The sequence below is a fragment of the Aotus nancymaae genome, unplaced genomic scaffold (genome assembly GCF_030222135.1).
Source record: "Aotus nancymaae isolate 86718 unplaced genomic scaffold, 86718_ANA_hifiasm-v0.15.2.pri h1tg000028l, whole genome shotgun sequence".
Lineage (NCBI taxonomy): Eukaryota > Metazoa > Chordata > Mammalia > Primates > Aotidae > Aotus > Aotus nancymaae.
Genome location: NW_026988441.1, coordinates 149,885 through 171,342, shown reverse-complemented (window position 1 = coordinate 171,342; position 21,458 = coordinate 149,885). Strand labels below are relative to the sequence as shown.

The 21,458-nt window shown below is 45.9% G+C and overlaps 1 protein-coding gene across 1 annotated transcript; it reads left to right on the top strand.

The window, feature by feature from the left end:
• Nucleotides 1-317: 317 nt before the first annotated feature.
• On the top strand, nt 318-18,397 carry LOC105726038 (sulfotransferase 2A1-like). The gene is made up of 6 exons (XM_064380779.1): nt 318-644; nt 5,950-6,158; nt 7,010-7,136; nt 8,711-8,805; nt 10,581-10,761; nt 18,060-18,397. Exons 1-6 carry the CDS (start codon nt 491-493, stop codon nt 18,170-18,172), a joined length of 879 nt encoding a protein of 292 aa, XP_064236849.1. The 5' UTR covers nt 318-490; the 3' UTR covers nt 18,173-18,397.
• Nucleotides 18,398-21,458: the final 3,061 nt, after the last annotated feature.

The following is a 21,458-nucleotide window of genomic DNA, read 5'->3' as shown; positions in this document are numbered from 1 at the left end:
TTTGACCTGGGTTTCCTCCTGTTGCACCAGAAACATCCCACCATGGGAGCTTGGCTAAAGCCAGGCAGTGAGGATCCTGAGAGGTGAGAGACAGGAATCACGGAGGTTCTGCCAGTGACTCTGACCTGCGGAACCCTAGGAAGTCCCTTTGCCCCCAGAATACTCACTTTCTTTCATTGGAGAACAGTTTTTCCTGCATAGGCTGCTATTTCCTCTCTTTGGTTCAGTTCCCCACCCTCCTGTTTACTGGTCTGGATATTACTCTCTTCCAGTTTTTCCAGGCTTATCTAACTCCAAGTCCAAGTCTTCGACTCTCTCTGAAGCTCCACCCACTTAGCTCCTACTCTTAGTGAGACCTGCTTTTAATGAGCTGCAGAGGGCTGCGCCTCACTCAGCATCAGTAACTGCACTTTCTTCTTCGGCCAGTGTAAAAGGCCATTACACCCAGTATCGGGACTCTCAGCTGTCAGACCTGGAAGTTTATTGAAAAATGCTCCAGGACAGTGTCGAGATGAGCGAATGCTTCTTATTTGAGGGACTCCAGATGCCTCCCATCTTTACCGATGTGGAGACATTGTGCTTTGCCAGGGAAGAATTTTTGGTGAGAGATGATGATGTCATCATAGTAAGCTACCCTAGATCAGGTAAGAAGAATGTGTGTGTGAGGAGATGTGCCTGTGTATGCATGCATATGTCATGTGTGTGTTCTTAGTAGGAGACCCATGGAGAATGTCTTTCTGCAGAACCCAGTGGATATTGATAATGATAATTTTTTATTGTGGTAAGAAATGCATCATATGAAATCTACCCTATTAAATTTTTGAAAGTGAACAGAATTGTTAGCCACAGGTGCGTTGCTGTGCAGGAGATCTTTAGAGCTTCTTTATCTTGCAGGACTGAAAACCTTCATCCGTTGCATGGCAACCCCTCATTTCCCCCCCAGCCCCTGACAAGCACCGTTTGGTTTCTGATTCCATGAGTTTTAGCATTTCGGGTATCTCATGCGAGGCCATGCAATATTTGTCCTTCTGTGACTGGCTAGTTCATGTCCTCAGGGTTCATCCGTGTTGTTGCATGTGTCAGAATTTCTTTCTTTTGAAAAATCTAAATAACATTTCGTTGTATGTACATGCCAAATTTTCTTCACCCGTTCCTCCGTCAGTGGACATCTAGATGGTTCCTGCTTCTTGGTTATTGTGAATTATTCTGCAATGAACACGGGACTGTAAATACTTCTTTGAAATCCTGTTTTCAGTTCTTTTGGTGAATACTCAGAGGTGGGATTGCTGGATCATCCTAGTTCGATTTTTAATTTTTTAAGGAAACTCAGTGTCGTTTTCCACAGCAGCTGCACCATTTTACATCCCCCCCCACAGTGTACAGGGGTTCTGAGTTCCCACGACCTTGGACACAGTTGTTATTTTCTTACTTTTTTTTTTTTGAGATGGAGTTTCGCTCTCATTACCCAGGCTGGAGTGCAATGGCGCGATCTCGGCTCACCGCAACCTCCGCCTCCTGGGTTCAGGCAATTCTCCTGCCTCAGCCTCCCGAGTAGCTGGGATTACAGGTGCCCGCCACCACGCCCAGCTAATTTTTTGTATTTTTAGTAGAGACAGGTTTCACCATGTTGACCAGGATGGTCTCGATCTCTTGACCTCGTGATCCACCTCCCTCGGCCTCCCAAAGTGCTGGGATTACAGGCGTGAGCCACCGTGCCCGGCCTGTTTGTTTTTTTAGAGACCTGGTTTCACCATGTTGGTCAGGCTGGTCTCGAACTCCCAACCTCAGGTGATCCACCCGTCTCGGCCTCCCAAAGTGCTGGGATTACAAGTGTGAGCCACCACGTCTGGCCTGTTACATTGTTTTTAAAAAATATAATGGCCATCCTAACAGATCTGAGGTGAATCTAACTGTGGTTTCGATCTGAATTCTCCTGGACGATTCGTGATGCTGACTGCCTCGTCATGCACCTGTTGTCATTTTGTGTGTCTTTGGAGAAATGTCTGTATATTTGCCTATTTCAAGATACGCGTCTGATTTTTTCTGTTATTAAGTGGTGGCGATTTCTTACATGTTTCGGATGCTAAGCCCTCATCAGGGTGCGGTTTGGAAATCTTTTTCTAGGTTGCCTTTTCGCTTTGACGTTTGATACAGCCCCGCTCGCTTACTTTGTTTTTGTTAACTGTGCTTTTGGGGTCATAGCCAGGAAGTTATTGCTGAGACCAACGCCTAGAAGCTTTTCCCAATGCAATCTTCCAGCAGTTTTACAGTTCCAGGCTTTATATTTACATTTTTAATCCACTTCAAGTTGATTTTTGTATATATTGTCAGGTAAAAATTCAGTTTCATTCTTTTGCTAGTGTGTTTCAAGTTTTCCCAGCACCATTTGTTGAAAAGACCATCCTCTCTCCATGGCGTAGTTTCAGCACCTGACTGAAGATCATTTGATCATATATGCAGAAGTTTAGTTTTTGGCTCAGTATTCTGTTCTATTGGTCTGCATGTCTGGAGAGTTTTTTCATTATCATGTCATAGCTTTGTAATATCTTCTGAAGTCAGAAAGCTGAGATCTCCAGATTTGTTCTTTTTCAGTATCATTTTGGCTTTTCAGGGTTCTTTGTAGTTTCATGTTAATTTTTTTTTTTTTGGAGATGGAGTCTTGCTCTGTCGCCAGGCTGGAGTGCAGTGGCGTGATCTCAGCTCACTGCACCTCCCCCTCTCAGGTTGAAGCAATTCTCTTGCCTCAGCCTCCCGAGTAGCTGAGACTACAGGCACGTGCTACCACACCCAGCTAATTTTTGTATTTTTAGTAGAGATGGGGTTTCACCATGTTGGCCAGGATGGTCTTGATCTCCTGACCTTGTGATCTACCCACCTTGGCCTCCCAAAACGCTGGGATTACAGGCGTGAGCCACCATGCCTGGCCAGGCCCTGGGCTTTTCTTTATGGAAAGATTTTATATTTGTGATTTACAGAGCCCCGTATCTCAGCTTATGTGATGGTGGCGAGGGCTGCTGGAGACTTCCTGCTCTCCTTTTTCCTGTGTGAGGATCTCTCTGGGATCCCCTTGCCCTGTTGCCTCTGAGCTTCTCCCGAATGGGACATAGGGTGGTGCAGGTGAAGTGTGCCACCTTTTCCGCTTCGTGGAACTCACATCTGACACTATTTAGTGTGTTACGTGTGTTTTCCTTTACAGATCATCTTCAACAGGATTCCTTCATGTGGCTGTTATTATCATTAGCAGCAGCTGTAGGAGAGGCGTTGATGACATTGGCATGGGGGTTAGATGCCCTGGGTTTGAGTCATGCTTCTCCCTCCCAGTGTGATCTGTGCCCATTTACTTATCCCATCTGTGCCTCGATTTCCTCATCTGTTATGTGGTAATGACTCAAAATTCTCCTCTTCGGGGCTAGTGTGAGAGTGAAATGGAATCAAGCAGGTAGAGTGGTGTGAGACCTTCGCGGGCAAGTCTTGTCGAGCAGACATGTGAGGAAGGTTGCTGCGTGTCAGACTTTGAGCTTGGCTCTGGCCACATGAGTAAATAAAATCGGGTTCTTGGCCCCAAAATGTTCATAGTTCGGTTTAGTTAGGAACATAAACAGACAGGTGATTTCAACACTCATGTTTTCAGCTAATATGAACCCAAGTTTTTAATCTGTTCCAGGAACTGAGTTTTTTTGTATTTGTTTTTTTGCTGAGGAGACAGTAGAGAGCAGGAAAGTCACGGTCATATGGGGCTTACATGGCAGTGGAGCAATGTGTGGGCATGACGGCAGTGGGTCACATTTGAGGCTGACTCAGGGCTCACAGCCTGCCTGGCAGTGGGCTGGAGATCAACGTATTTGCTGTTGTCACAAGGACTTTGAATACTGCATGGCATCAGTCTTGGCCTGCCATTTTCTAGCAGTGTGATCTTGAGCAAAGGTCTTCATTCGTCTGTGCCTTTATGCCCTCATCTGAAAACTGCAAACAATGATGATGATACCCACTGCGTAAGTTAGTGGAGAGGCGAAACTGCTCTTCAAAATACATCAAGTAATCTGAAAGATTAAAACGTTAGAAATTATTTATTTTTTCTACATACAATGCAGAACAGCGTGGACCATCCCAGACGTGAGTGAGCTCTGCTCTGTGCAGTCACTCAGGGTCCCAGATTCTTGGTCTCTGATTACCTCACCAATTCCCTGATTGATGCCAGCTCTGCCCACGGGGTCTGCATCTAGCCCTGCATCAGCACTATTCACAATAGCAAAGATAAGGAAGCAACCTAAATGCCCATCAGTGTTAGACTGGACAAAGAAAATGTGGTACATCTACTCCATGGAATACTATGCAGCCATAAAAATGAACAAGATGGCCTGTTTTGCAGGGACATGGACAGAGCTGGAAGTCATCGTCCTAAGCAAATGAATGCAGGGACAGAAAACCAAATACCACACGTTCTCACTCATAAGTGGGCTGAATGATGAGAACACGTGGACAGACGGGGGGTAACAACACACAGTGGGGCCTATTGGAGGGTGGCAGGGTGGAAGGAGGGAGAGCGTCAGGAGGAACACCTGCGGATGCCAGGCTCAATATCCAGGTGCTGGAATGATCTGTGCAGCAAAACACCGTGGCACATGTCCACCTAAGTAACAAACCTGCATGTCCTGCACAAGTGCCCCTAAACTTGCCTGGGCATGGTGGCTCATGCCTGTAATCCCAGCACTTTGGGAGGCCGAGGTGGGCAGATCACCTGAGGTCGGGAGTTCGAGGCCAGCCTGACCAACATGGAGAAACCCTGTCTCTACTAAAAATATGAAATTAGCCGGGCATGGTGATGCGTGCCTGTAATCCCAGCTACTCGGGAAGCTGAGGCAGGAGAGTCGCTTAAACCTGGGAGGCGGAGGTTGCGGTGAGCCGAGATTACGCTATTGCACTCCAGCCTGGGTAATAAGAGCGAAACTCTGTCTCAAAACAAAAATTTGGGAAAAAAAATCAAAAACCCTGGATGAAGAAAATGTGGTACTTTGACATAGTGAAGTGCTACTCAGCCATAAAAAAGAATGAGACGCTGTCATTTGCAACAACATGGGTGGAACTGGAGGTCATTGTGGTCGATGAAATCAGCCAGGCACCGAGGCCACACATTGCGTGCCCTCACTTATTTGTGGGAGCTAAAAATCACAGCAATTAAACTCATGGAGATAGGGAGAAATAATGATGCTCACCGGAGGCTGGGAAGGGAAGTGGATGGGTGGGTGGGAGTGAGGGTGGCTAATGGACACAAATAAAATAGGAAAGAATAAATAAGACTATTTGATAGCACAACAGGGTGACTGTAGTCAATAATAATTTAGCTATAGTCAATAACTAAATAGTAAATTGGGTTGCTTATAACATGAAGAATAAATGCTTGAGAACATGGATGTCCCATTCTCCCCGATGTAATTATTATGCATTGCATGCCAGGATCAAGACATCTCAGGTACCCTGTAAATATATACACTCGCCTGGCGCGGTGGCTCACGCCTGTAATCCCAGCACTTTGAGAGGCCGAGGCGGGTGGATCATGAGGTCAAGAGATCGAGACCATCCCGGTCAACATGGTGAAACCCCGTCTCTACTAAAAATACAAAAAAATTAGCTGGGCATGGTGGTGCGTGCCTGTAATCCCAGCTACTCAGGAGGCTGAGGCAGGAGAATTGCCTGAACCCAGGAGGCAGAGGTTGCAGTGAGCCAAGATCGCGCCATTGCACTCCAGCCTGAGTAACAAGAGCGAAACTCCGTCTCAAAAAAAAAAAAAAAAAAAATATATATATATATATATGTATATATATACACCTACCAGGTGGTCACAAAAGTTAAAAATTTAGAAAAAGACTACAGGGCCCTTAATATATGAAATATCTTCACCATGTTAATACAACAGATTAAAATAGGACTGTCCCTTTATTTTACAACCAGGAACACACTGGATAATTGAAATTCTCAATTTGATCCACTTCAACGGGGACCCTACCTGGATCCAAACCGTACCAGTTTCTTCGAGGTCCCCATGGATAGAGGACGCTCGTTTGCAGAAAGACCTAATTAATCAAAATGGCCCCCGCCTCATGGCGTCACACCTCCCTGTGCAGCTCTTCCCCAGGTCCTACTTCAACTGTAACGCCAAGGTGAGTATGTTGGCCCCTTTTCGGGAATCCCAGGAGATGTTCTCTCATTTGATAAAGTGCTGAATGTGAGGGAGTAGTTCAAATCCAGGCATGGGTTTTAGTGTTCTCTGCTCCGCCTCTGCGGCCGTGTGATTAACTGACCACAGCACTTCCAGTGAACTCAGAGGTCAGCTCTGGGGTTTTCTTTTCCTTCTTCTCCTTCCTTCCTTCCTTCCTCCCTCCCTCCCTTCCTCCCTCCCTCCCTCCCTCCTTCCCTCCCTCCCTCCCACCGTTCCTCCCTCCCACTCTCTCTTTTTCTTTCTCTCTTGTTTTTTTTTTTGAGGCAGGGTCTCACTCTGTCACCCAGGCTGGAGTGCAGTGGTGCGACCTCGGCTCACTGCATCCTCCGCCTCCTGGATTCAATTCTCCTGCCTCAGTCTCCCCACTAGCTGGAATTACAGGCACATGCCACCACGCCCAGCTAATTTTTGTATTTTTAGTAGAGACAGGGTTTTGCTGTGTTGGCCAGGATGGTCTCGATCTCTTGACCTCATGATCCGCTCACCTCGGCCTCCCAAAGTGCTGGGATTACACCGCGCCCTGCTGGATTTTTTTCGTGTAGTGAAACATGGCGACTATGACTACTTAATTAAACCTGCTCAAGGTTAAGAACAACTTAGCATCTTTATCTTAGAGCAAAGGGAGTGGTGGAAGGGGAGGGAGCTTGTATTGAAGCCTGAAGACTTCTGTTTTATAATCCCAGCTGTGTTCCACAGATGAGCGGATTGGGCTTGACGTGTGAGGAAATGTACAACTCTGAGGTCAGCAGACAGATTTGAACTGCACTTTCATACGTTTCCTTTCTCTTTTAGGTTGTTTATATCCTAAGGAATCCAAAAGATACTGTTACATCTCTTTATCATGTATCAAGAGGATTCCTTTGTAAGAAGCAACCAGAGAATTTTGATGAATTCTTGAACCGGTTTATCAAAGGTGATGGTAAGTAAACCCAAACCTCTCATTTTAAAATTTTGGAATAATAATAATCAGGGTAATGTCAGAAATATGATTCATGATGCATTGTTTTTAAAAAGTAAATCTATGGTCTATAAATCTTTAAAATCTACCCAATGTCTTAAGAAGAATTTAGTAGGAGGCCAGAGATAATATGATTTTTTTCTTTCTTTCTTTCTTTTATTTATTTATTTATTTATTTTTAAAGATGGGGTTTCACCATGTTGGTCAGGCTGGTCTTGAACTCTCGACCTCAGGTGATCCACCCGCCTTGGCCTCCAAAGTGCTTGGATTACAGGTGTGAGCCACCACACCCGGCCCGATAATATGATTTTTAAACATTTTTACTTGTTGCCGGGCGCGGTGGCTCACGCCTGTAATCCCAGCACTTTGGGAGGCCGAGGCGGTTGGATCACGAGGTCAAGAGATCGAGACCATCCCGGTCAACATGGTGAAACCTCGTCTCTACTAAAAATACAAAAAATTAGCTGGGCATGGTGGCGCGTGCCTGTAATCCCAGCTACTCAGGAGGCTGAGGCAGGAGAATTGCCTGAACCCAGGAGGCAGAGGTTGTGGTGAGCCGAGATTGTGCCATTGCACTCCAGCCTGGGTAACAAGAGCGAAACTCCGTCTGGAAAAAAAAAAAAGAAAAAAAAATATTTTTACTTGTTTTAATTTAAATTTAAGTTCAAATTTTTAATATTAATTCTTTATCTGCGATATCTATTCTAAATATTTCTTCCAATTTGTCAGTGTTTTAAAAACTCTTTTTTGGTCCCGTAATGTTAAAAATGTATATTCGTATTTTAATCTTTTATTCATCCCATCAGGGTTTTGAATCATAGTGAGAAAGGGTTTTTTATGGCCGGATGTGGTGGCTCACGGTTATAATTCCAGCACTTTGGGAGGCCGAGGCGGGTGGATCACCTGAGATCGGGAGTTTGAGACCAGCCTGGCCAACATGAAGAAACCCTGTCTCCACCAAAAATACAAAAAGTTAGCTGGGAGTAGTGAAAGGCGCCTGTAATTCCAGCTGCTTGGAAGGCTGAGGCAGGAGAATCACCTGAACCTGGAAGGCAGAGGTTGCAGTGAGCAGAGATCGTACCACTGCACTCCAGTCTGGGTGACAGAGTGAGACTCTGTCTCAAAACAAAAACAAAAAATCCAGGTGGTAAGAATGCGTATAGTTTTTTCTCAGTATATGGAGAAAATGTGTCTTAGATTTGTTGATTTTCTTTTTTTTCTTTTCTTTTTTTTTTTTTGTATTTTTAGTAGAGACGGGGTTTCACCATGTTGACCAGGATGGTCTCGATCTCTTGACCTCGTGATCCACCCACCTCGGCCTCCCAAAGTGCTGGGATTGCAGGCGTGAGCCACCGCGCCCGGCCCATGATTTGTTGATTTTCATTTTGTTTTAATCTTCTAGAGAAAAGGCTTGGCATCATTTACCTAATATATTCCATAAAACACATATGATCTTCACTAAGGAATGGCAATACATATTTATGGATATGACTGAGAGAAATCATGGCCTTTGTCTCTTTTTCCTGTCCTCGTAGTGCATTACGGATCTTGGTTTGATCATACCCTTGGATGGATAAAGAAGAGAGACATGGGGTCCTTTCTCCTAATTTTCTATGAGGAGCTGCAGAGGGTAATTCCCTTTTACCATCCCTCCCAGAGTTAGCCGTGTTTTCCTCTCCCCTCCTAGATCCCTCTCCTGTTCCTCTAGGCAGTCATTCATTAGGGCAGCGAGGGTAGTGGTGAAGACCTGGATTTCGTTAGTGACGCTTTGTGCCACTGACTGGGAAACTTTGAGTTCTAAACCGCTCTGTGCCTCGTGTCCGCATTCCTAAACCTGGATAACGATAGTAACTGACTGAACTGTGAGAATCAAACCAAAGTATTTAGAATGGTGTCTGGCATGGTGTGTGTGTTAGCCGTGTCTCTATTACAGACACACGCTTCTTCCAAATTTAGCTCCAATTTTAGGGTAGGATGATACTCTTATTCTTTTTTATTTTTTTGAGACAGAGTTTCGCTCTTGTTACCCAGGCTGGAGTGCAATGGCGCGATCTCGGCTCACCGCAACCTCCGCCTCCTGGGTTCAGGCAATTCTCCTGCCTCAGCCTCCCGAGTAGCTGGGACTACAGGCCTGTGCCACCATGCCCAGCTAATTTTTGTATTTTTTAGTAGAGACAGGGTTTCACCTTGTTGACCAGGATGGTCTCAATCTCTTGACCTCGTGATCCACTCGCCTCGGCCTCCCAAAGTGCTGGGATTACAGGCGTGAGCCACCGCGCCCGGCAGGATAAGATACTCTTATGGAGCGGGGCCAGAATGGCATCCTGGTACATCTCCTAGTCCCTTTGCTTATGCACACTTCCCAAGCAGCGTAATATGTACTTTTTACAAGGAGATTATTTACATAAAGATGACGTCCACCTGAAAACTCCTACATCTCATCGCTAAGTTCTATGAAAGCACCGATACTTAGCTCCAGCTTGAGACCCACAGACAGTGGAATCGGCTACAGGACTGCTGAGCCAGGCACAAGCCAGGCACAAGACATTGTTCCTGGTGACAGCCCTCAAGTTAGAGTTCGCAAAACAGCAGGTGTTGGAGGGGAGAGATGGCAGGAATCTAACCATTGTAGACTTGGTGCAGCCATTCTGGTGCCAATAGCAACAGCCATTTGGAATAGTAACTTTCCAGATGTGCCTCTGTCAGCCCATTGAATCCAGTGGCCATTGAAACGTCAGGTTCTCTTGGGTCATGTAGAGCTATTTTAGGAAAGCGTCTGCCCGTGGGAAAGCTCTATTTCCCAGGCCCTCCTTGAGTCTAGATACGGGAATATGGCTTGGTTTTGCCAATGGCATCTGCCAATGAAAAGTCGGTGTCACTTCGGTGCAGACGAGATGCAGAAAGGGGTGCTTCTTTTCTGTGATACCGTTCCCCATCCACCAATGGAAGAGACGGAAGTGCAGACACACATGAAGGATAGAGCCACAAAACGGCTGGAGGTTAGCACCGTCCGTGGTCGTATTAAAATCCATGTGACTCGGCCGGGCGCGGTGGCTCACGCCTGTAATCCAAGCACTTTTATATATATATATAAAATCCATGTGAGTAGCAGAATCCACACTAAACTTTATGTGTGCAAGAAAACAACTTAGTGCTGAATGTCAGGAGTTGAAGGCGAGTTATCACGTCAGCTCACATTAGCTTCCAATACAACCCTCATAATTGACTTATGTGGTAGACACTTTTGTAATTTCCATTTCACAGTCCTGAACATGGAGGCCTATAGGAAGCCAGAAATTGCAGAGGGTTATGCAGTTATGTGTTTGACCTTGGCTAGAACTCAAGCGCCTGCTCCACAATCAGTTCTTGTAGCCACCGTCTGCTGACAGTATTTTCTTTCTGTAGGACCCCAGGGGCAGTGTGGAGAAGCTTTGTCAATTTCTTGGTAAAAAGTTGAAGCCGGAAGAAATTGATTTAGTCGTCCGAAACAGCTCTTTCTCAGCCATGAAAGAGAACAAAATGTCCGACCATTTTGCAATAGACAGTCGTATACAGAAAGCAATCATTTCGCCAATGCTGAGAAAGGGTAAGAGGAGGTGGTTGGAGGGGCAATGCTGTATTCTAGGTATAATCGTCTTTTTAAAAACATTTATTTATTTATTTACTTATTATACTTTAAGTTCTGGGGTACGTGTGCAGAACGTGCAGGTTTGTTACATAGGTATACACGTGCCATGGTAGTGTTTGCTGCATTCGCCACCCCATCATCTACATTAGGTATTTCTCCTAACACTGTCCCTCCCCTATCCCCCCACCCGCTGCCATTCCTCCCCTAGACCCCCACCCCCCAGGCCCCGGTGTGTGATGTTCCCCTCCCTGTGTCCGTGTGTTCTCATTGTTCAACACCCACTTATGAGTGAGAACATGCGGTGTTTGGTTTTCTGTTCTGTGTCAGTTTGCTGAGAATGATGGTTTCCAGTTTCATCCATGTCGCTGCAAAGGACATGATCTCACCTTTTTTTATGGCTGCATAGTATTCCATGGTGTATATGTGCCATCATTCTGTTACAAAGACGCATGCACACATATGTCTATTTGTGCACTGTTCACAATAAGAAAGACTTGGAACCAACCCAAATGCCCGTCAATGATAGACTGGACAAAGAAAATGTGGCACTTAGGCCGGGCGCGGTGGCTCAAGCCTGTAATCCCAGCACTTTGGGAGGCCAAGGCGGGTGCATCACGAGGTCACGAGGTCAAGAGATCGCGACTATCCTGGTCAACATGGTGAAACCCCGTCTCTACTAATACAAAAAATTAGCTGGGCATGGTGGCGCGTGCCTGTAATCGCAGCTACTCAGGAGGCTGAGGCAGGAGAATTGCCTGAACCCAGGAGGCGGAGGTTGCGGTGAGCCGAGATCGCGCCATTGCACTCCAGCCTGGGTAACAAGAGCGAAACTCCGTCTCAAAAAAAAAAAAAAAGAAGGCCGGGCGCAGTGGCTCAAGCCTGTAATCCCAGCACTTTGGGAGGCCGAGGCGGGTGGATCACGAGGTCAAGAGATCGAGACCATCCTGGTCAACATGGTGAAACCCCGTCTCTACTAATACAAAAAAATTAGCTGGGCATGGTGGCGCGTGCCTGTAATCCCAGCTACTCGGGAAGCTGAGGCAGGAGAATTGCCTGAACCCAGGAGGCGGAGGTTGCGGTGAGCCGAGATCGCGCCATTGCACTCCAGCCTGGGTAACAAGAGCGAGACTCCGTCTCAAAAAAAAAAAAAAAAAAAAAAAAAAAAAAAAGAAAATGTGGCACATCATCTTTTAACATTCATGTATAGCACAACACATGGAAACAGACGTGTTTGAGTCTTGACTATCCCACGCTCCATTTTTGAGGAGATTGGTTATTTCTGGAATAAATATTAAAATGGGCCTGAAAATACTAGAGGAAGAAAGGGTTGGAAGATACATTGCTCGTCTTGTCTTCCTCTGAACAGCGATTGCTTCTGTCGGGATAATAGAGAACCCAGAACATCAGTGCCCCCCGGCAGATCTTTGTTTGTTAGATGCTCTGGGTGGTCTTTACTGCTTTAACTTTTCATTTTGAAGGAATTGTAGATTCCCAGGAAGTTGCAAAAATAGTACAGAGAGGTCCTGTGTGTCCTTCACCCGGTGTCCCCCAGTGGCAGCGTTTTCACAAGTATAGGACTGCATGAAAACCAGGAGGCTGGGCTCGGTGGCTCATGCCTGTCATCCCAGCACTTTGGGAGGCCGAGGCAGGCAGGTCACCTGAGGTCAGGAGTTCAAGACCAGCCTGGCCGACATGGTGAAACCCTGTCTCTAGTAAAAATACAAAAAATTTAGCCAGATATGATAGTGCACACCTGTAATCCCAGCTACTCAGGAGGCTGAGGCAGGAGAATTGCTTGAAGCTGGGAGGCGAAGCTTGCAGTGAGCTGAGATGGCGCCAGTGTACTCCAGCCTGGGCAACAAGAATAAAAGTCCGTCTCAAAAACGAACGAACAAACAAATAAACAACAAAAAAAAAACACCAGGAAACTGACATCACAGAATCCACAGACCTTATGAAGATGTAGCTAGTTTTTTATTTTTATTTTTGTTTTTTTTTAAAGAAGGGGGGTTTCACTATGTTGGTCGGGCTGGTCTTGAACTCCTGACCTCAGGTGATCCGCCCGCCTTGGCCTCCAAAGTGCTTGGATTACAGGCGTGAGCCACCACGCCTGGCCGATGTATCTACTTTTACATGCACTCGTGTGTGTGTGTATATTTCTTTTTTTTTTTTTTGAGACGGAGTTTCTCTCTTGTTGCCCAGGCTGGAGTGCAGTGGCGCAATCTCAGCTCACCGCAACCTCCGCCTCCTGGGTTCAAGCAATTCTCCTGCCTCAGCCTCCTGAGTAGCTGGGATTACAGGCGTGCGCCACCATGTCCAGCTAATTTTTTGTATTTTTAGTAGAGACGGGGTTTCACCATGTTGACCAGGATAGTCTCGATCTCTTGACCTCGTGATCCACCAGCCTCGGCCTCCCAAAGTGCTGGCATTACAGGCGTGAGCCACCACGCCCGGCCCGTGTGTGTATATTTCTATGACATTATATCACATATATCGATTCATGGGATGCCACCACCGTGAAGATGCGGGTCTATTCCATCGCAACACAGGTCTCTCACGTTACGCTTTGCAGTCATGTGCACCAGCTCCCAGCGTCACCCATAACCCCTAGTGATCACTCATCTGTTCAACATACTTACAATTCTGTCGTGTTGTGAATGTTATGTAAACGGAATCATACCGTAGATAACTTTTGGATATTTTATTTTCATTCGACGTCGTACCTTGGAGATACATTCAAGTTTGTGCACGTGCCAATTATCCTTTATATTGCTGAGTGGTATCCCACGGGGGTGAATGTAGCACAGTTTGCTCAACCGTCCACCTGTTGAAGGACATTTGGATTGTTTACACTGTTTCCTGCTACAGATAAAGCTGCTATTACTAGTCAGGTATGGGTGGGCAGAGGGACTACACCTGTAATCCCAGCACTTTGGGAGGCTGAGGCGGGCAGATCACCTGAGTTCAGGAGTTCGAGACCAGCCTGGCTAACATGTGAAAACCCGTTTCGACTAAAAATACAACAAATTAGGCGTGGTGGCGCGGGTCTGCAATCCCAGCTACTTGGGAGGCTGAAGCAAGAGAATTGCTTGAATTCAGGAGGCAGAGGTTGCAGTGATCCGAGATGGTGCCATTGCACTCTAGCTTGGGCAACAAAAGCAAAACTCCATCTCAAAAAAAAAAAAGTCAGGTACAAGTTTTGGTTTGGACATGCGTTTTTATTTCTCTGGGATAAATGGCCAGGGGTACAATTGCTGTGCCATATGATAAGCAAATGGTTAGTTCTAAAATAAATTGCTGTTTTTTGGAGTGGCTGTACACTTGTACAAATGACATACCAGGAATGGTCTTTAGAGATATCATTCACTCAACAAAAATATAAGGTGTTGGCTGGGCACGGTAGCTCACACCTGTATTTCCAGCACTTTGGGAGGCCAAGGCATGTGGATCACGAGGTCAGGAGTTCGAGACCAGCCTGGCTAACATGGTGAAACCCGTTCTCTACTAAAAATACAAAAAAAAAAAAAAAAAAAATTAGCTGGGCATGGTGACAGATGCCTGTAATCCCAACTACTCAGGAGGCTGAGGCAGGAGAATGGCTTGAACCCAGGAGGTGGAGGTTGCGGTGAGCCGAGATCGCAGCACTGTACTCCAGCCTGGGTGACAGAGCAAGACTCTGTCTCTGAAGAGAAAAGAAATAAAATATTTAAAACTCTAAGGTGTCTAGCATCACCAATTCGAGGCAGCAGATACTTGGTTATGCAGAATGTGATCACTTTCACCGTAATCACACCTAGCCTTACTCTAGAGCCCTCATCTTATTTTTGTTTTTTGAGACAGGGTCTCACTCTGTTGCCCAGGCTGGAGTGCAGTGGTGCAGTCATAGTTCACTGCAGCCTTAAACTCCCAAGCTCAAGCGATTCTCTTGCCTCAGCCTCTCAGGTAGCTGGGACCACAGGTGTGCACCACCATACCTAGGTTTTTTTTCTTTTTATTTATTTTTATTTATTTATTTATTTATTTTTATTTTATTTTATTTTATTTTTTTTTTGAGACGGAGTTTCGCTCTTGATACCCAGGCTGGAGCGCAATGGCGCGATCTCGGCTCACCGCAATCTCCGCCTCCTGGGTTCAGGCAATTCTCCTGCCTCAGCCTCCTGAGTAGCTGGGATTACAGGCACGCGCCACTGTGCCCAGCTAATTTTTTGTATTAGTAGAGACGGGGTTTCACCATGTTGACCAGGATGGTCTCGATCTCTTGACCTCGTGATCCACCCGCCTCGGCCTCCCAAAGTGCTGGGATTACAGGCTTGAGCCACCGCGCCCGGCCTTTTTATTTTTATTTTTTGTAGAGACAGGGTTTTGCTATGTTGCCCAGGCTGGTGTGGAACTCCTGGGCTCAAGCAATCCTTCTGCCTCAGTCTCCCAAAGGAAAGATCAGTGATTGCTGGGATTGAGGTCGGGTTGGGTAGAATTGCTGAGATCGCAGGTGTGCGTCACTGCGCTGGGCCGTGCTTTCGGTGGGTTCTTTCATTCCGGCTATAATCTGAAGCAGATGTTGTAGCCATTTCTGTGCTTCCCCTCTTGCCTACCTTGATCTCATTTTGCCTCTTAGGCCTGGCTGCCTTCATACCAAAGCTTCCCTCCACCAAGTCATTTCTTCTTTCCTAGATTATGCCAGCTGGGGATAGGGTCGTGGAGTAGTAACTGCATTTGGGGAGTTCTGGGACTATTTCCAGAAAATACAAAATGATATGCTCCTACTCAGAAAACTCAAACCTATAAATAGATCGCTTCAGATGGGGAAAGTAGAGCTTTTAATTCTCTCATCTCAGTAAACGGTAGAATGAAACATAAATGCCTGATTTCTCACTTGTTGAATATAAATCTCAGGAAATACTGAAAATTAACTTTAAAAAGGTCAGGAGTGGCCTTGCACTCATTTGACCAAAAAAGGACTCTTGTAGCAAAAGGAAGTCTCTCATAAACAATTGCTTGGATATAAAATTAAGGCTAGGGAGTTGGAGATATTTCCATAAAGAAACGTTTTCAAAAGTAATAAAAGCCAGGGGTGGTGGTTCATGCTTGTAATCCCAGCACTTTGGGAGGCTAAGATGGGTGGATCACCTGAGGTCAGAAGTTTGAGATCAGCCTGACCAACATGGTGAAACCCTGTCTCTACTAAAAATATGAAATTAGCTGTGCATGGTGGCGCATGCCTGTAATCCCAGCTACTCGGGAGGCTGAGGCAGGAGAATCGCTTGAACCTGGGAGGCGGAGGTTGCAGTGAGCCCGAGATTCCGCCACTGCACTCCAGCCTGGGCAACAAGAGCAAAACTCCGTCTCAAAAAATAAAGAAAACCCAATAACCACACTTGTTCAGTTTCAGAATGGGCCTCCTGCCGAGATAGATGTACTCACCACAGTGGATATATTAAAGCAGAAATAATTTGTTCTGGACATTGAGTGTGGCATCTACTGGGGTCAGTGCCTTAAAAGAGTCTATCCTTTCATACGGGCCCCACGCGAATCCCTACGTTGTTGAGAATCTGTACAGAACAATGGTTAAGCCCAACAGATAAAGCATCAGGGAAGTCTGTGTTCTTACCCAGGCTCTGCCTTTTACTGTGTGACCTTCTACAGGTTCACAGGAAACTGTGAGTAAAATAGTGACAGTAATAAGAGTTCCCACCTCAGAGGGTTTTGTGGATTAAAAGAGATAACCCTGGCCAGGCGCGGTGGCTCACGTCTGTAATCCCAGCACTTTGGGAGGCCGAGGCAAGTGGATCACCTGAGGTCAGGAGTTTGAGACCAGCCCAGCCAACATGGTGAAACCCTGTCTCTACTAAAAATACAAACGTGTGCTCGGCGTGGTTGTGCACTCCTGTAATCCTATGTACTCAGGAGACTGAGGCAGGAGAATCACTTGAGCCCTGGAGGTGGAAGTTGCAGTGAGCTGAGATCACGCCACTGCACTCCAGCCTGGGCGACAAGAGTGAAACTCCGTCTCAAAAAATTAAAATACAAAATAAAAGAGGTAACATGCAAAGCATGGTAGCTAATATTGTGTTATTCATGTGACAGAAGCAGTACTAACAACTTATCATCCATATAGACTACTCAGTAATGAAAATGACGATCTATTGATACATGCAACCACTCGGATGACTCCCAAGGGTATGACGCTGTGAACAAATTCAGTGCCCAAGTCACATAATATATAAAGCCGTTTACGTAGCATCCTCACAATGACAGATGTATAGAGGTGGAGGAGATGGGTGATTGCTGGAGACTGAGGTCGGTGGGGTAGAGTGAGTAAGACTGAACAGCAGCAGTATGAGGAGAATCTTTCTGGGGTGGAATGTTTTTGTTTCTTGGTTGCTGTGAGTTACACAAATATGCACGTGGGATAAAGTGGCAGGGTACACACGCATTTTACCAATGTCAATTTGCTGGCCACGATATTGTACTGTAGTCGTATAAAATGTAACCTTTGGAGGAAAACTGGGTGAAGGGTGCATGAAACCTCTCTATCCTAATTTTGCAACTCCCTGTGCATCTATATCTCAAAATTCAAAGTGTACAAACCTTTATGATCCATGATATTATTATTATTAATTTTTGAGACAGGGTCTCACTCTGTCGCCCAGGCTGGCGTGCAGTGGCACAGTCACAGCTCACTGCAGTCTCAGTGTCCTGGGCTCAATTGATCCTCCCACCTCGGCCTCCTGGGTAGCTGGGATTATAGGCGTGCACCACCACACCTGGCTAATTTTTGTATTTTTTGTAGAGATGGGGTTTCACCGTGTCACACAGGCTGGTCTTGAACTCCTGGGCTCAAGTGATTACCCACCTCAGCCTCCCAAAGTGTCCATTGTATTATTTAAAATCCACTGAGACTCTCTTAAATGGTTACCATTGTTTTTTTCAAACAGGGAGACTGAACCTCAGAGAGATTATGTAACTTCCTTTGTTTCTCCAAGCTGGTACGTGGCAGAAGCAGGATTTCAAACCTAGTCTCTCTGATGCTATAAAGACTCAAAACCACTGCCCTCCATCCGCTTTCCCTTTTGCGCTCAGGGGCCTCTGGCAGTGCCTAGGAAGCACGAACATTGCAGGATGCCTCGTTGTATCCCTCAGGGAGAACGTGGGCTGGGTGGACGGGACCGCTGGGAAGCTGTGAGTGACAGTCTTGGTTTCGTGTCCGGGGCTCTTCCTCACGTTCTGATGCTTCCCTTTCCACGTCTGCTTGGCAGGAGTTTCTGGGGACTGGAAAAACCACTTCACTGTGGCCCAGAGTGAAGACTTTGACAAGCTCTTTCAAGAGAAGATGTCGAGCTTGGATCCAGGACTCTTCCCCTGGTTCTGAGCCTGCAACTCTCTTAAGGTTTCTGATGTTCTCTGCTTTTTTTCCCATTCTGCCTGGCGGTTCACAAAATAGACCCAGAGCCAAAAGTCACCTTTCAATGGTTGAATCTCACCTGATGCAGAGTCCGAGACAGCCCTCTCTAATTACCCCTCGTCACTAAAACTGAATTGTAAGAATGGATACATAATCAATAAAAATATCATTGAGGTGTCTGTTTCTTTTGAACGACAGCAATAATAATGTATTCTGTTAAGGTTGAAGGGAAAGAGACCCCATGCCAACCTGAGCTTGAAATACGGAAAGGGCAGTTAGAAAGATAGTGATTGATTACAATTATGACTGATAAAGTTCATATTGGGACACATTAATTATTACTAACATTAATAATTATTATAATAATTATTATTTTTTTGAGACAGAGTTTCACTCTTGTTACCCAGGCTGGAGTGCAATGGCGCAACCTCGGCTCACCGCAACCTCCGCCTCCTGGGTTCAAGCAATTCTCCTGCCTGAGCCTCCTGAGTAGCTGGGACTACAGGCGTGCGCCACCATGCCCAGCTAATTTTTCTATTTTTAGTAGAGACCGGGTTTCACCATGTTGACCAGGATGGTCTCGATCTCTTGACCTCGTGATCCACCCGCCTCGGCCTCCCATAGTGCTGGGATTACAGGCGTGAGCCACCGCGCCCGGCCGTACTAACATTAATTTTTAACGTTATTTTGACCTGTCCAAAAAAGCACCACTTGGTCTGTCCCACAGAACAGCATTATTGTATACGTGAGGTGTAAGGGGAGCAGATTCTTGCCCAACTGAGTAAAACAGATCCTGGTCCCAAGTCATTCTTCAAATAAAGAAAAGGATGATAACAATTATTGTTTGAAAATGTAAGCATGTAGACATTTGTCAATATTAATTATTTTAATCCATAAACAGAATAGCTGTTTGTTTGTGTCAATGTTTTTCATATTTGTCCTACAGTTTTCAGCGATCTTTTTACCTCCTTGGTTAAATCTATTCCTAAGAATTTTATTCTTTTTGATGCTATTGGGAATGTGGTCTTGAATCACTTGAGCCGAGATCATGCCACAGCACTCTAGGTGATAAAGCAAGACTCAGTCTCAAACAAACGAAAAACCCAAAATGGGATATCATCTCACACCAATCAGAGCAGCTATCATTAAAAAGTAAAAAAGGGCCGGGCGCGGTGGCTCACGCCTGTAATCCCAGCGCTTTGGGAGGCCGAGGCGGGTGGATCACGAGGTCAAGAGATCGAGACCAGCCTGGCCAACATGGTGAAATCCCGTCTCTACTGAAAATACAAGAAATTAGCTGGGCGTGGTGGCAGGTGCCTGCAATCCCAGCTACTCAGGAGGCTGAGGTAGGAGAATTGCTTGAACCTGGGAGATAGAGGTCGCAGTCAGCCGAGACTATACCACTGCCCTCCAGCCTGGGCAACAGAGAGAGACTCCATCTCAAAAACAAAACAAAACAAAAAGTAAAAAAATAACAGATGCTGGCTAGTTGCAGAGAAAAAGAAACGCTTAGACACTGCTGGTGGGAATGTAAGTTAGTTCAGCCACTGTGGAAAGCAGTTTGGAGATTTCCCAAAGAGCTTAAAACAGAACTACCATTCAACCCAGCAATCCCATCACTGGGTATATACCCAGAGGAAAATAAATTGTTCTGTTATAAAGACACATGCACGCAAATGTGCGTCACAACACCATCCACGATATCGAAGATGTGGAATCAACCTCGATGGCCACTAATGGTGGACTCAATAGAAATGTGGTCCATATACACCATGCAATACTACACAGTCATAATAAGGAATAAAATCACGTCTTCTGCAGCAAGATGGATGCAGGTGGAGGCCACTGTCGTGAGTGAAAGAACAGGAACAGAAAACCAAAGACCACGTTCTCGCTTAGAAGTGGGAGCTAAACATTGAGGCCACACGGACACAAAGAAGGGAACAAGGGACACTGGGGGCTACTTGCAGGTGGAGCGTGGGAGGAGGGTGAGGATCAAAAAACTACCTATCAAGTGCTATGCTCACTACCCGGGTGATGAAATCATCTGTACCCCAAACCCCTGAGACATGCAGGTTACCATGTCACAGACCTGCACATGTACTTGATGAACCTAAAATAAAAGTTGGAAAGGAAAAAAAAAACTTAAGCCGGGCACGGTGGCTCACACCTATAATCCCAGCACTTTGGAGGCTGAGGCAGGCGGATCACAAGGTCAGGAGTTCGAGACCAGCCTGGCCAATATGGCGAAACCCCCTTTCTACTAAAAACACAAAAATTAGCCGGAATCAACCTAGATGGCCACTAATGGTGGACTCAATAGAAATGTGGTCCATATACACCATGCAATACTACACAGTCATAATAAGGAATAAAACTACAGGTGGTGGTGCCTGTAATCCCAGCTACTCGGGAGGCTGAGGCAGGAGAATTGCTTGAACCCGGGAGGCGGAGGTTGCAGCGAGCCGAGATTGCGCCACTGCACTCCAGCTTGGGTGACAGAGCGAGACTCCGTCTTAAAAAATAAATAAATGGTGGTGGGGGGGGGGCAAAAATAAATAAATAGATAAAAAATAAAAGGGGAAAAAAACCCCAAAACAACATGTGCTTCAGGAACCAGCAGCATCAGCTGCTCTTGTCAGAAATCCAGGTTCTCAGGAAATCCCAGAGCTTTAGTACCAGAATACGCATTTTAGTAAGCGCCTCAGATTATGTAACAAATATTCAGCTTGTAGGCCAGTGCTACCCACAGAACTACAACATGACCCACACGTGTCACTGTGAATTTGCTACATTCAAAAACATAAAGACCCGGTGAGAGTAACATCAGTGATGTATTTTACTGAACCCACCATGTACAGAATATCGTAATTTCCAGTAGCCACTGGCACCTGCCCTATTGGAAAGCACAGGGTTGAGGCGTGACCTAAATGTTACATTTGCTTAAGAATCTCCAGGTGGTTCCATACTCGGAGGTAAGAACCACTGATGCTCAAAGGTCACCAGAATTCTGCTAATATTTAGTGAAGAGGCTTCCGCCCGGTTGCTTTTTCCTAGGCCCTTTGCGGGGAGGGTCCAGGTGAGGCAGGCACTTTACCTTAGAATTTCAGCATCCTGGTTTAGCTGTAGAATAGATCTCAGGTGTGGCTCCAGTTCCTTGATCTTGGAAGTTAGCTTCCCCAGTTGATAATTTATCTTAATCTCATTCTTCTGAGTGACCGTGGTACAGAAAGGGTATACAGCCTCCCCTTGG